General features: G+C 41.2%; 1 protein-coding gene across 4 annotated transcripts in view; it reads right to left on the reverse strand.

Moving 5' to 3' along the window:
- LOC112110524 (cytoplasmic FMR1-interacting protein 1) overlaps positions 1-15,556 on the reverse strand; it is a 119,304-nt gene that overhangs the window by 38,069 nt on the left and 65,679 nt on the right. For all 4 annotated transcript variants that reach the window (XM_024205569.2, XM_024205568.2, XM_024205570.1 and 1 more), the window contains one exon: positions 6,705-6,792. In XM_024205569.2, the coding sequence (XP_024061337.1) occupies positions 6,705-6,792 (88 nt within the window). The remainder of the gene's footprint in view (positions 1-6,704; positions 6,793-15,556) is intronic.

The raw sequence follows: 15,556 nt of genomic DNA on the forward strand, positions 1-15,556 counted from the left end.
CACTTCACAGCAGGCAGTGTGGCTTTTCCAGCTACTCCACTCCTGCAGTGTGTCAACCATTCTGTGACTGATACTTATGTTTTCTTAGTGCTAAGGTAGTCATACACACGGAAATCATAGCTGGCACAATCAGAAAACAAATTTGCTCCACTCGCATGCCATTGGGAGATCCACAACATAATTGTGTGCCAAATGGATGGTGACTCTCCTTTCCTAGGAATATGCTCAATTATTTGTACTAAATTAACCTTTATACCTCGTCTGTAAATGTTAAATAATATCACGTACATCTTTTTTTCAGTTGATTGTGTTTTCCTTTTGTCTCTTAAATAAACTGTATCCGATGTTGAAAATTTACTGTTGTTTCAAATGGAGATAATTACCCAAACCAGACACTAACAACTGAAATAAAGTCTGCTCAGAAACTGAAGTTGTCCCTGCAGATTTATCTCCAAAATAAATGCAGAGAAATAAACTACTGCATACCTCTTTTTATCAACTATGATGAAATATTTGTTCTAGCTAAATTAATTCAGAGCAGAAAGACTCATACAGGGAGGAAAGATTATCCTGTGGTTATGACATAAGTCCATGAGACCAGAGACCTGGCTCTGTTCCCAGCTCTGCCAATGGCTTACAGCGTGACTTTGTAAAGTTACTAACTTCTCTGTATTTCAATTTCCTAATTTGTGACATGGATTTTCCCATCCCCTAGGGTATCAAGACAAAACAGACCATTAGATGCTAAAGAGCACCTCCCTGTGGAGGGTCTAATTTCTTAACAGAAAAGCCAAAACAGAATATAAACAAAACTTGCACTCCAGCATCTCATTTGGGTGACTAAGTCATTCCGAGCCCTTCTGTCCCCCCACCTAAATCCAGGGTTTGTTTCCACCCAGGCTCTTCCCCCAAGATTGTCTCTGCCCCTGCTGTTAGGCCTACTGCCCCTACTGGAGTAAGACCCTTCTCTGGATTCAGAGGTCCGGGGAGGTCCAACTCTTCCCTAGGACAGCAGCTGATCCTTGCCAGGGCAGCATCTGGGAGACCACTGGCTGAGACCAGACCCTCTTAGATGCCTGCTGACTGCAGCCCTCCTCTCCAGGAGCACCTCTCACAGACTCCCCATTCTGGTGGGTTCCCCAGAGAGCTCACCCCCTAGGCTCCCTGCCCAGCCCTCTGGCTCAGGCCTCTTCTGGGAGCTCCTCTCCACAGGAGCGTCCTGTCTCCCTTCAGAGTTTCCCTCTAACTGAGCTTGGATAACCTTTATTAGGTCCAGCTGCTTGGTTACTAATTAGCCACCTGAGGCAGTTAAGGATCCCCAGGTAGGGCCTTCATAAGGCAGTCTCAGGCAGACTAGGCCCTAATTCCCCATAAAAGGCATCTGCCCTGTGACAGGGACTCAACAAAATTCCCAAAGATTTAGAGAGTTGATGTTAGTATGCCACACTGAGATCCTTGATGGAAACTGCTATAGCACTATTATATTATTTACAATTTTCAGCTGTGATAAAATCTTTGTATTACTTCAGGCTTTTACTTATTACAGCCCTGTGTACACAACGACAAAAAATGTAGGCACTTAAGAGCCTAAGTCCCAGTGACTTTCAACAGGAATTAAGTGCTTCAAGAGACAAGATGGGTGAGGTATTGGACGAACTTCTGTTGGTAAAAGAGACAAGCTTTTGAGCTACACAGAGCTCTTCTGATTTGGGAAAAGTACTCAGCGTCACAGCTAAATATGACATGGAACAGACTGTTAAGCCTAAATGCTTAAGTCAGTTTTGAAAATGCGACATAGGAGCTTTTGAAAGTTTCACCCTAGGTCACCCTATATAGAATTAGAACATTCATAATCTTCTGTTCTGAGCCATATTGATTGATTTGGCTTTCTAACCTGTGAGAATCTGCAGTCAGATAATCTCTCTACAATCTCAGGTTCACTGTGGGGGTCTTGTGTTTTGGCAGCTTGCCCTTTGATTAAATGAGAAGGTATATATTTAGAGTGACGACTGAGACTGCTAATAAGAACCAACTAGTGCAAATTAATATTGACCTGTGTCCACTAGGAACTGACCTGAAACTACTATTGATTTAATATAAACCACTGAACAGCCAGACGGCAATTCCGTTGGGTTTTTTTTGGTTAAGTACTAAGTGGTTTAGAGGTGAAAAGCTCAGTGTACTATCTCCACTCCCCTAAGACATCAAATCCTCCTACCAAACTGTTATCAAAATACGCTTCATGTTCCTATGGTTATTCGCATAACACATAACTGACATTAACAAACAAACAAAAAAAGAGGTGAGGTTACAGATGGAAGGAAAGACACTAAGAATGCTCTACTTGTCGAAGAATAGTTTCTCATCAAAGACAAGTATACATCATGAGTGAAATCCTCCCTCTATTAAGTCAGTGGGAGTTTTGCCATTGACTTTAATGAGGCCAAGATTTCAACCTATGTCTTTAATTTGGATGATGGAATATTTTTCCTATACAGAATAAATTAGATGATATACACACAGAGCTCTGAAGACCTAACTGTATATTAACTGTTTAAGTATTAGTAAATGCTCTCTAAGCCAAAAGTAGCCTCTGTAGTGGCTGGTCTACATATCCTCCATAAGAATTCCGTGCTTCATAATCAGATAAAGCTAATCATGATTCTTAAAGTAATATGCTCCCATTTGGGAGTTATGCAATATTTTATATGGCCATCCAATGTTTCCTCCTCCTCCAAAGCCATCTCTCCATAACCTGATGGCAGTATGTCCCATATGGCTATTTAACTCTTGAATGAAGTCAAGAGACATCATTCTGCATGCTCTCAAACATTCTGCCTGACCTAAAGTCAATCATTTTTTGCAGTTAGGTATTTTTCTAGCTGACTGTTCTATTCCCAATGCCAGACAGGAGGAGCAGTTCACAATATCCACTGGCCTATATCTCATTACTGATGTGAAAACAGAGGCCTGTGGGTACATAAAATCAGATGTTCCTGATCCTGCTTTAGGAACTGACCAGTTAACCGGAAGAGCATGACAGGAGACCATATACAACCTGACGTGTGTGTGTGTGTGCGTTTCATTACTTATCAGAAAATCTACCAAATCAAAAAAGGTGGGGTGTTTTGTTATGGATTTTTTAAATTATTTTAAAAATACTTTGCTGACTTAAGGATATCAGCAGTCACAGTGGGAGTTAATACCTGTTTTATTGCAGAGCTGTGAGAAGTTAAAGAGGAGAATGTTGTTGGGTGTGCAGGATGATGAAAAGGGGAACTCAATGGCATGATCTGTCCTCACTTCTCAGTTGGCTCCATTACTTGCAGGTAGAGAGCATTTTATTTTTAAAGGGTTCTGCAACAGGTCAATCTTCCAGGTAAATAAGTTTAGCCTTGGAATCTATAAATCTATGAAAGTTCATCTCCAGCAGAGCATTCAGAATCTTGCATAATAATCCAAAGATGGCAGATATTTTTTAGCTGGACCCCAAATGCCCTACCACCATCATACATCAAATATTTTAAGTTCAATGCTGCAGGAAACACACACAACAGGCATACACATAGGGACCATCATTCAAAGTAGTAGTAAAGAATAGAATAAATCTAAGGTGATATACAGTTCTGCTTTCCCCCAACACACTGTTCAATAACTGCTTGGAAGTGAATATTCTAATTAAAATCACTACTTGTGGCAACACTCAGTTTAACTTTTAAATTTTCCATATAAAGAAAGATTAATTCTCATTTTTCCTTCATGTTTTAGAAGCACACATTTTACAATAGCAATCATTACCTTGGGACTGAACGTTTAGCACTTCTGAGCTGTAATTTCTCTGTCTATAATTAGCTATATAAGCCTGGACAAATCACTTAAATCAATCTGTCTCAGTTTCCTCCATCTGTAAAAACTGATATAACAATACTTATAGCACCTAACAGTGGTGGTGTGATAATTAATTCATGTGTATACAGTACTTTGAAAACGAGATGTGCTAAGTATAATTAGATAATGAACAGTAACCACACAAGAATGAAACATACCTAGGTGGTTCACTGAATAAGTTATAATTCTAAATACAATACATAAGATTTGCAACCTCTTCTGGATTAATACCCATCTAATTGTACCATGAAATGAGAAATATTCTTCACATAAAGCTTGCACTTTGTCTCTCTTCTTACTTGAAAAATGCTGTAAAATTAGAGTGATAATTCATCTCCTCTTTTTAAAATACTTTCTAGTGACTTCTTAAGGCACTGTTATTCCAAAGCTATGGGCTGGGACGGGGGACAGGGTGTTCAGAAAAATTACCACCTATTCCTTTTTAGGATATCAGTGTGACACTATGCCCCATATTCTTCATAGATATATGGTTATGATAGGATTATGACATAACTAAGATGTGTTTTATGCAAGATGGGTCATGTGCGATATCATTGGAAAGGTTATGATTTACTGAATATGGTGATCCTATTTGTATGCATGTATCATTTTTGTATCTGAAGTTAGGAATATCGTCTATGCATCTTTTACACATGTGTTTACACCTGGGGAATGCCCACTACACAGAATGCAATCAGTCTACATGGCCAGTTGGGAAGGGAGAACAATAGGTCTTTGAAGATGATAAACTCCCACCAGGGAGGCTTCTTGGGGACACTGCAAACAGCCTCGGAGTTATGGCTGTAGGGACATGTGACCAAGTCACCTGGTACTGGACTCCATAATGATGCTAGTGTTTTTCCACTGACTGAGTGTGGGGGTGGGTATCACACTGGGAGACAAAGGAGTGACATCATCAAGGATGGATCTTCTTTGACTCCCCACCCAAGAAAGAGGACTGCTGGAAATACCTGAGAACAAAAAGATTGGACTAGGGGAAAAGGGCTGAGCCCAGGCGAGAGGGTTGTCTAGCCTGTGAAAGAAATATCTGGAGTTTTAAGCTGCAAATGCAACTTGCCTTCAAGAATCTCTGCAATCTGCCTAAAACATTTAGGGTGAGAATTTGCTATTTATAACCAATTTCTTTAGTATATTAAGCTTAGATTGTATGTTTGTTTTATTTGCTAGATAATCTGCTTTGATCTGTTTGCTATCCCTTATAATCACTTAAAACCTATTTTTTGTAGTTAATAAACTTGCGTTTGTTTTGTCTAAAATCAGTGTGTGTGGAAATCATAACTTGAGATAGAAAGCTGTGTATATTCCCCTCTACATTGAGGGAGGGGGCAAATTTCATGAGCTTACGCTGTACTGTTCTCTGTGCAGCGCAAGACAGTATAATTTTGGGTTCACACTCCGTGTGTGTGTGTGTGCACTTGAGTACTGGACAGTTCCTTAGCTGTGCCTTCCCATGCAGAGCTTATCTCAGCATTTGTGTGTACAGCTGCAGCTGGGTGTGTCCCTACCTGTATGTGTGCTGGTAAAGTGCAGTCTGAAGCCTGGGAGAAGGCTTGGCAGGCTGCATAGCAATACAGTTAAAAGGGAACCCAGGCTGGTGGGTCAGGCGGGCTCAGTGGTAGCCCAGTTCCAGGCCGCATCCCGAAGGGGTGGTGGTGGAGGGAGGAAAATCCGTCACAATCAGGATCTAGGAAGTGTAGTTTATTTTGTAAAGTGTTTTTTAAAAAGCTAGTGCTGCTGCTGCAAGAAGAATATAGACTCCATTATTTTTTTATACTGCTAAATTTAGGAATTACTTCTTTCTTACTATCCATTTAATAAAAGCCTCACATTAATTCCTATACACACATTCCATAAGCAAAACACAAAATGAGTGTCAGTCTAAAAATCAAACAAAAATAAAAGGACAGGTGACTTCATGGAGTTATAATGGAAGTGTCAACCTGGGAATTTACTGCTCTTGTGATAGGTTAAATTACCCTGGCTGGATATTAAAGAAGAAAGATAACTTTGTGACCAATAATAAAATGTTTATTGCTAAGAACAGGTAATCAGTTCCCAAGCTTGCAGGGATGAGAAAGGATGTTATACCCCCAATATACCAGAGTTCAGCATGTGAGTAGCTCTATTAAAGTCAATAAAACTACTCACTTAAAGTTATGTGCATACACATAAGCATTTGCAGGATGGGGCATTTTGGGTATCAGATGCTGTCTCACACTTAAGGCACAGGATGAGGAGTCAGGAGTGCTTCACACTCACTGTTGTAACCTTGCTTAAAGCCATCATCCTCTACCTGTTTCTGTTAGCTGATCTGTAAAATGAGGACGACAATTCTAATCTAGCCAACAGGGCTGCTGAAAAGCTGAGTTGATTAGTGTTGGTAAAGCAACTTTCCAGATCCTTGGAATGTAGATACCATAGAAATGCAGAGGTTTTTTTGAAACAGTTTAATATCTGAGATTTTGAGAGAGAGTCCTTATGTTTATTTTAAAGTCTGATTACAGTCAAAGGGCAGCTTTTCCTACTTGTTTCGTCTCATTTTGTAACAACCACCACCACCACCACCACCGGAATTGCAATGAAGGAGCAGCTGCTTTCAGTGTGGGCTCATGTTCCCTCTCTCTGTGGTTGACAAAAATTCTACAGCTCATTTTCTGTTCAGTTCTCCTCTGCTGCTGTGGAGAATTGTGCAATCTAAGTTTGACATGAGAACTAATTTTTAACAACATCAGATACAGCCAAACACCAAACACCAAGTATATACAAACCACGAATATAGGGTAATAAAATCTAACCTTCGATCCATGGAGATATTGGGGCTGTGCATTAGGTTGCTTATCTCTCTGAAACTCCTGAGAAAAGGGTAACACAGTACGAACAAATCTACAAAAGCAAAATATAGACAGTTAAATACATGCTTCTTCTGTCCACACACAAAATCAAATCGCCATTCTAATCCTACAGTCCAAGTCAAGTAAGGGGCAGCATACAGTTGCACTGCCCCAGGAACAGGACAGAAACCAGATTACAATTCCACACCTTTTTGCTGCTGCAGCAGCTTACTTCCCATTTTGTGCTGGCTCCAAAGTGCCCATCAGCACACTGAAGGGCATTTCTCTCGCACCTGCATTAGAGAAGAATTAGCAGCCCAATGTTGGCTGCTCTCCCTTTTTCTCCATGTAGGTGCTAATGATATGGGTAGCCCACAAAGGAGAGAAAGGGATTTCCTCCTACCCATCTTCCTGTATCCACAGGGAAAATCTGTGTGTGGAATAAAATCTTTTTTTTTTTTTTTAAATGTATGCTCAGTGTGCTGAGGTACTGTGTTTTTATTAGTGAAGGCCAAATAGAAAAGTGCTCCTTCCACCTGGAACGGAAGGTGGCAACATTTTTTGGGTGCTTTATAGATCCTGCAGGAGATCATTCCACAATCTTGGACCAGCCCCAAGAAAGCTGTCTCCTGTACAAACAAGCTTTACCCTGGTGGCAGACAATTTCATTGCACAAGAAGAATGTACCTATATTAGACACACTCCTGTCAGAAAGTGCAGAGATACATCTGGTATGTTTGCCATACCGATTCTGTGTCAGTGCACAAGTAACTCTTGTTCTCCATGTTCAAATCACCCACCTTGCTTCTTTAAAATACTGCCACTCCTGTTTAATGTTTTTTTTAGAAGATCTTCACCATCGGATGCAGCTTGTGTTGCTACCAGAGAGTTTTAAACAGATTAGAATACTAATTCTGTCAAGATTACTGTATGGCAAGTACCATCATACTTTTAATTCCAGTGTTCACTGAAGTAAGCCTTGCTTTGTACACCATTAAAAATGCATATGCGTGGGAAACAAGTGATCTGAACATGCCTCAAATTCTATACATAGCTAAAAAGTGTGACTAAATGGATGTCTGCAAATCTGAATTCTCTCCCAATGCTATTTTTTTCCTGAATATAATGCTGGTATTGAATTCAGAAAAATTCACCTCTACCCCGATATAACGCTGTCCTCGGGAGCCAAAAAATCTTACCGCGTTATAGGTGAAACCGCGTTATATCGAACTTGCTTTGATCCGCTGGAGTGTGCAGCCCCGCCCCCCCGGAGCACTGCTTTACCGCATTATATCCAAATTTGTGTTATATCGGGTCGCGTTATATCGGGGTAGAGGTGTAATATTGGCAGAGAATTCAGATTTGCAGACATCCATTTAGTCACGCTTTTTAGACAGATACAGAATCCGATATGTGCTCAGGTTACTTGTTTCCCAGGCATATATATTTGTAATGGTACACAAAGGAAGCTATTTCCTTCGATGAACCTGATACAGTGGTCCAGGTATATATAGAACAGAAAGAAGGGTTTCCACATGTGAAGACAGAGTTTTCAGTTGTCCAGGTTTTCCAAGATAGTCCCTCTTTTGAGCTAGCTATCCTAGAAAATCTGAAAGGCACTCTATACACACTACCAACTGTTCAGTTTTGTAGGCTCAGGATCATCCCGGATGCCCCGGGGTTTTTTTGTACCTCAGAGATGGCAATCCTATGCGAAGAACAAGGAAGCCACCGAGCAATTAACAGTACACAATCAAAACTTGTGAGGCCAAAGTTAAAAGGAAAAAAAAAAGAGAAGAAAAATGTAATAAGCTAAGGAAATCAAGAGGAACAAAGTAATATTTAAATATATTATAGGCAAAAGGCAAACCAGTGGAAGTAGTGTCTACAAGGAGCTATTTGTCACAGTAGTCTGTGGAATTTAGAGTGAGTAAGGCCCAGAATCTGTACATACTTGCTTAAAAGCAATCCTTACTCCGGTAAGAAATCTATGGTGGGGCCCTCAATAGAATTTTGCACAAGAGGAATTGTTTTCATGACCAAGGGTTTTCAGAATCTGACTTTTGATATTTGCTGCAAGTTTACCTGTTATTTAACTTTTGCAAGATTTTAATTTTAGCATGGTACTGCAATTTTATTAATTTCTACTACTCTGCGATAACAATCCTGCAAATAGAAACGCATGTGTGTAACATGTAGCATGAGTAAAGAGACAAATGTGTCTGTTTGCAGCACAAGTGGCTTAAATTTTTGAAGTTACCACCAAAGGGGATTTTGAAGAAACTAGGCAAATGGCACACAAACCTTTAAATATGTGCGGAAAGAAATACTGGCCATACTAACAATTCACTGGTTGGATAGTTGGCATATTCCATCCCATAACATTTTTTAAAACAAAAATTAACTAGGAAAATAAAGATTCAGAAAAGAATGTCCTTAAAATACATACTGTAAACCAAAATGAACGATGCTACAAATACAGTTAGAAACAGAATAATGTGCAAAAGAAATAACTTTTAGCCAAAATTTGTTTCTAGCCACAATTGAGGCATACATTAAAGATATTTATTAACCAGCTAAAGATAAAAACATCCATGCTGATAGCATAATAGCAATGTGCATGCAAACTGTAGAATACAGAAAACCAACCTCAGTTTGCAATTACCATATATACTCGATCATAAGCCAGTTCATTTATAAGCCAACCCCAAGATGGATAAGTAAAAATGGAAAATTTTTATAACCCGTTCATAAGCTGACCCTATAATTCAGGGGTCAGCAAACTTTGGCTCCCGGGCCATAAGGATAAGCTGTTGGGGGGCCGAGATGGTTTGTTTACCTCGAGCCTCCGCAGGCACAGAGGTAAACCTAAGTAAACAAAGTGTCCCAGCTGCTTACCCTGACGGGCTGGGACAGCAACTGGTGGGGAAATCTTTTTTTTTTGGGGGGGGGGGGGGGGGGCGGGGGGTCAGGGGGGTAACCCCTGTGACCCCCCCCCACATGACCCCACCCCTAGCTCGGGACCCCCACACTCTCCCCATCCCATCCCTTCCCACCTTAGCTGGGGAGGGCCAGAGGAGTATGTCTCTGGCCTGGCTGGAGCTGCTCCGGCAGGCTGGGCAGCGTGGCCGGCTGGCCGCAGCCTGCTCCGGTGGGCCAGACCGGGCGGCGCGGCCGCAGCATGTTCCAGCGGGCTGGGCCGGGTGGCACGGCTGCAGCGTGCTCCGGCGGTGTGGCCGCAGCCTGCTCTGGGGGGCGGGGCCAAGCAGCACGGCCGCAGCCTGCCAGCCCCGGAGCTGCAGCTGCTTCAGAGGCTGGTGGGAGAGCAGCGTGGCCAGAAGCGGAGAGACTTTGGCCCCGCCACTTCCCTTCTGGCTCTGCTGCCTCTCCTTGCTCCCTCTGTTGGGGTTGAGGGGCTGTGTCCCACCTCTCCCTCTCTATACCCGTTCATAAGCCGACCCCCGTCTCTGGTGCTTCCCTTTTTTACTAAAAAAATTGGGCTTATGAATGAGTATATACGGTATTTCCTTTATGCTTAGGAGGTTAATTTTTGTATAACTTGAACTCTCTTAGTGGATCTTATAACATCATAAGCATACTAAGAGTTTCAGTTGTTTGTTAAGATTTTAATGTCTTTCCAAGCTATCTGCATTTGTTAAAATTCAGTAACTGCTTGCATTTAGCTGCTTCTGAGGAAGAAAAAAATCACTTAGGTATATGGCTTTTGATACAATAAATCTATTATATAAAATCGCCTTTCATTTGGATTTCCCGGATTTATTAGTTTTTCCGTTCTCTTGTATAATTGAAATGCACTTATTTAGAAACTTCCTCTTGAGATTATTTGTTCTTTACAGAGATTTTTCATTAATGGAGTTTATCAGGGATGTTGTAAACACTTGGCGGGATCACTCAAAGTAATCCTAGACATATGACAGTGCTTGAGATTGCTCTCTTCTCCCCTCACCCCACCCGTTACCTTTAAACTGACACTCATTTTCATGCCCAGTGAAAACTTATACAAGTGAAAGAAAGGAGAGGAGTAACACTAAAGATAAAATGGATTTGCAGTGCATGGACATACTGTGCAAGGTTTACTGGGCTATCAACAATTTCCTTGAGAATCTTAAATTACTTTTCACAAAGCAGTCAATGCTCAGTCAAGGTCTATTCAGCTGTAAATGGACTTCAGAAGTCATAGTGAATAATTAGAGATGGCCCAGAGCTGCAAAGTTGTACCTGTTCACATGTTGATCCATGGTTTTTACTCAGGCCCATCTCTATTATTAATTTTAAGTGTTAGGGATAGAAGTAATTACAATGTCTTCAGGTGGCTGGGAAAAGAAGAGAGCCATTCAGACTTCCATTGTACTTGGAGCAGAGCATAGAGCAGGTAGGACAGCACTTGCCTTAGAATTCGGTCCTAGTAGAAATGAACCACAGTTGTTGATAGTGAGCTAACATGCATCTTTGTTCAGGCTGTTCATTAGATACAGTCCTAAAGTTCTCTCACATTCAGCCCATTTGTTCAATTTCTCCCTTTCAGAAAAGTTAGCAAGGTGCTGCGGTGAAAAGTCTGGAGGGAGAGCAAGAGACTTGTGTTGTATATGGTCCCAAGATATGGGTGGGGAGAAGGTGGGGGGGGGGAGGGGAGGGAATTCTACTGGATCATCCTTGTTAATCTTTGTTACCTTCTGGCCAAGGAAGATTTGAAGAAGCCAGAAGGTAACAAAGATGAACAGATCTTCAGTATCCTTGACTGATTCATATTATCCATTTTGAGACTGTGCATTACAACTTCCATCCTTCAATCTCAAGAACTGCACTGAATTCTTTAGAACCTACCAACATCATCTGTAATTCTTAAATATAAAGAAAAATCTTCTTTAAAAAATTCCTTGCAAGTGTTATGATCTCAGTTTTCTTTTCAAATAGAAATGTTGAAATCTGAATGGTCTGAATAAAAAAGGTGGAAGAATGAGGCCTTTAAGACTGGCAATAATTTGGACAGATTCTCTTCCCCTCACTTTCTCTGATAAAAAGGAAAAGTTACTTCGGTGAATAACTGCTCTGCACTACTCTATGTATGTTTTGGCATGCTCCAAGATAACAGGTTCTTGTTAGATTTAATCTGTGTTGATGACTGTCCAGAAATGTATCCACTTTCATCAGTACAGTTCTAAGCAATCAAAACAAAGTTGATTACAGAGATCAAAAACGTGTTGGTTGGTTTACCGGTGCTTTTGAAATAATGACTGATAAAATACAACACTGGGCTGGAAATAATCATATCACTTTCAAATAATCTCATACCAATGAGAGACCAATGTGAGGGAGTTTGCAACAGTCAACTCGCAGGACAACAGGCACCACCTAAACTGATGCCAATTTAAATAAAAACACACTATAGAAAAAAAAGCCTTTATTAACCAGTGGTCAATTCCAGCTCTTTGAGGGTTTTACTGAACTGAAGGCTATACGCTAAGGCTACGTGTACCCTATGGAGCCTATGCTAGCATAGACATATTGACATAGCCCTCTAGTTTAGATGCAGTTTACATTGACAGAAGGGGCTTTGTCGGTATGGGAACACCATCTCCCCGAACAATGGTAGCTATGTGGACAGAAGCCCGCTCATGTCGACATAGCTATGTTAATAAAACCCTGGCATAGATTCAGCTATGTCCATGGTTTTTTCATGCCACTGACCGCTGCAGCTATACCAATGTAACTTTTAATTGTAGACCAAGCCCTTAGACAGTCAAGTATACAGTCACTGCAAAAATCTCTGTCAGGTCCCAGTCGGACAAGTGAGATTGCCTGAACATAAGGATCAAGGCCTTAGTCTGTTCCTGTAAATTAGCATACCAAAGCTAAAGAATCATGCTTTGAATGCAATAGTTAAAGTGACAAAAGTTATGTGTATTTTATTTTTAGACCTACATGGAACCTAGATTTTGTTCCCTGTAGGGGTATACTTATGGTTTAAGGTCAAGTGGTTAGGGCATTAACCTAGGACTTGGAAGACCTGGGTTCATTTCTCTGCTCCACCACAAACGTCCGTGTGACCTTGGGCAAGTCACTTAGCCTCTGTGCTTCACTTCCCCAACTATAAAATGGGGATAACAGCACTTCCCTACCTCCCAGTGGGGTTACAAGGATACATTCATTAAAGACTGTGAAGCACTTTGAGATCTACTGATGAAAAGTGCCATATAAAAATAGGTGTTATTACTACTATATATTTAGAATTTGGCTGAATACAGAGTAACTCAAAATAGGACCCATCCGAAGTTAAATACAAAGCTGGAGAGTGGATGGAACAATAAACGATAGGCACAAGTAGCATGACTGGTTGTTTAATCATTGCAGGATATATTAGTAACTGAACCCTGCAATAGCTTACCGCAAATCTCACCAAACATGTCAATTAAATATGAGCTTTTCTATTAAATTGTGTTAACTTGTGCCACTGTACACAGTGGGGGGAGCACAGCAGACAGCATGCCAACTTTTGGCTAAACAGATGCAGTGGTATTTCCATATTGAACCCCTAATCCATCTTTTTATAGTAAAAACATTTTAGCAATTTAGTTTGTTCTGAAAATATTTGGGTTTTATTAAACGTTTGATTTTTAAAAAAATATAAACTCCAGAAAGAACAAAGAACTTACTCCACATGTCTTTCATTTACACTGCTGACTTAGCTGATTAAGATAGTAAAGGGAAAGATACAAATATCATCACATAAACAAAGTTTATTGACATTGGCACAATAGTAGTTTCAAAGTATCCACGGCAAAATGGCTGATAGCCTCCCTGGGGCTAAGGGCGTATGTTAAACCTTCTAGAGAATTCCTCCTTCCACTGAACTGCAGAAGTCTGATGCCAGGAATGAGGGCAGGAAAAGAACGGCAGTGGAAGGGGCTAACATTAGGAGAGAAGAAGTGGCCTGTATCTAATGGAAGGGACAGGACTTGTTCTTTCCCTGCAGGGCTGCTCTTGGGTATCTCTTCCGGCTGCACATAGCTCTGCACCCCTCCTCCCCACTCGCTTCCTGTCCCCCTCCCTTTACAGCTGCCTGGGGAGGGGACATTGTACAGGGAACTGCCCCCACTTCCAGGTGCAATTATTAGCTTATTTCAATACGAATAAAAAGAAAGGTGAAGCACTTGACAGAATTTTTTGATTGACACTTTACAGCAGCAAATACTCAGGGCTGAACTCACTGATTGGTAGATATGGACATTAGGGAAGTTATGTAATGTAGTGATCTCAATTGACTGCCTACCAGAAGACTCATGCAATTACTGTAAAATGAGCGTCCAAAGTAAATCAAAAACCTCAAAAACTATTACTGCAGCGGATCGTGTGAAAGAATTTGGAAGCCAAATTCTACATGCCGATGGTGACACACTATTTTGTACAAGCTGCAATGTTTCATTGGATCACACACGTCGCCCAACGGTTCAGCAGGCACCACCCCCACAGTTCCCATTGGCTGTGATTCCTGGTGCTCTGGATGGAGGCAGCACACAGAGATGCCTGGCTATGTCTCTGCCTAGCAGGTAAGCGCCGCCCAGAGCCCACCTCACCCCATCCCATGCCCCAACCCCCTGCCTCTTCCCACATCCAAACTCTGCTGCTGCTATGGGGTGAAGGGGGGGAGATGCAGACCAGGTAGGAAGCCTGCTGCCCTGCCAGCCCCCCACCCCCAGCACCAGTGGGGTCCCAGGCTGTACGCCACCACCCAGCCCCAGCAGCGCCCAGCCCTCTCCCCCCACCCTCCCAAGTTTTAGTCAGGGGTATATAGTAAAAGTCATGGACAGGTCACGGGCCGTGAATTTTTGTTTACTGCCCGTGACTTGTCCGTGACTTTTACTAAAAATACCTGTGACTAAAATGTAGCCTTAATCACAGTCAGTCTGTTTCTTTTGCACTCTAATAGAGGTAAATTAAAAATCCCCTGGATCTCATGACTAACTTGAACAACAGGGCTAGTGGAGTTGAGCTGTTGCCACACGTTTGACAGCCTATGTTTCCACAAATAACCAAGGCTGCAGCCTCTTCTTGGACTTGAATATACAGGAGGTTAACAAACTCATGTGACTAAAATTCTGAAAACCAGCAGCTGCAATTAGTAAATCTTTTAATAGCAGTCCATCCTATTGTTTAATCTCAGAGCATTATCGAATGTAAAATAATTACAGTCAGGTAGTTCAACGTGCAGTTTGCTGTAATACTTCTGCAGAAACAACTTCAATTTTTGTGCCCCCAAGACTGAAGTCTTTGTAAATGCCTGAAAACCTTTAACAAATCATTTAAAAAAAAAATTGTCAAGTGTTCTGAGGGAGTGGGGGAAGAGCTCCAAGACATGCTACGCACAAATTAGTTTTACTGTTAAGCATTTATATTAAAGAATAACTAAAGATTAAAAAGAGAGTGACTAGTTAATTTGAAAAAAATTACACGTTCTACACCTGCCCTCGTACCCCCTCCCCGCTAATTTTTGTAGTTTTACAATTACTTTTTTTTTTTAAATAAACGTTTTTCTTTCCTCTGACGTTTGTGTGTAGCCTTCACACAGAAAATAGTCTATGGAAGGGGAAGAATGAAACTGCCTACGCACACAGAGCCGTCAAATACACATAATACATTGAAAACTTAATCATTGGGCTTACTTGTAATAATTTGTGTGACTAAAGTGTGACAAATTGATAATGTACCATTATATTTCAGTTTGTACTTTGCACTTTAATGGCAGTCATGTCTGTATGCGTACGAACATGTTAAGAACCGCCCGGGGGGGGGGGGGG

Source organism: Terrapene carolina, unplaced genomic scaffold (genome assembly GCF_002925995.2).
Source record: "Terrapene carolina triunguis isolate 2854851 unplaced genomic scaffold, T_m_triunguis-2.0 Scaffold23, whole genome shotgun sequence".
NCBI classification, from domain to species: Eukaryota; Metazoa; Chordata; order Testudines; family Emydidae; genus Terrapene; species Terrapene triunguis.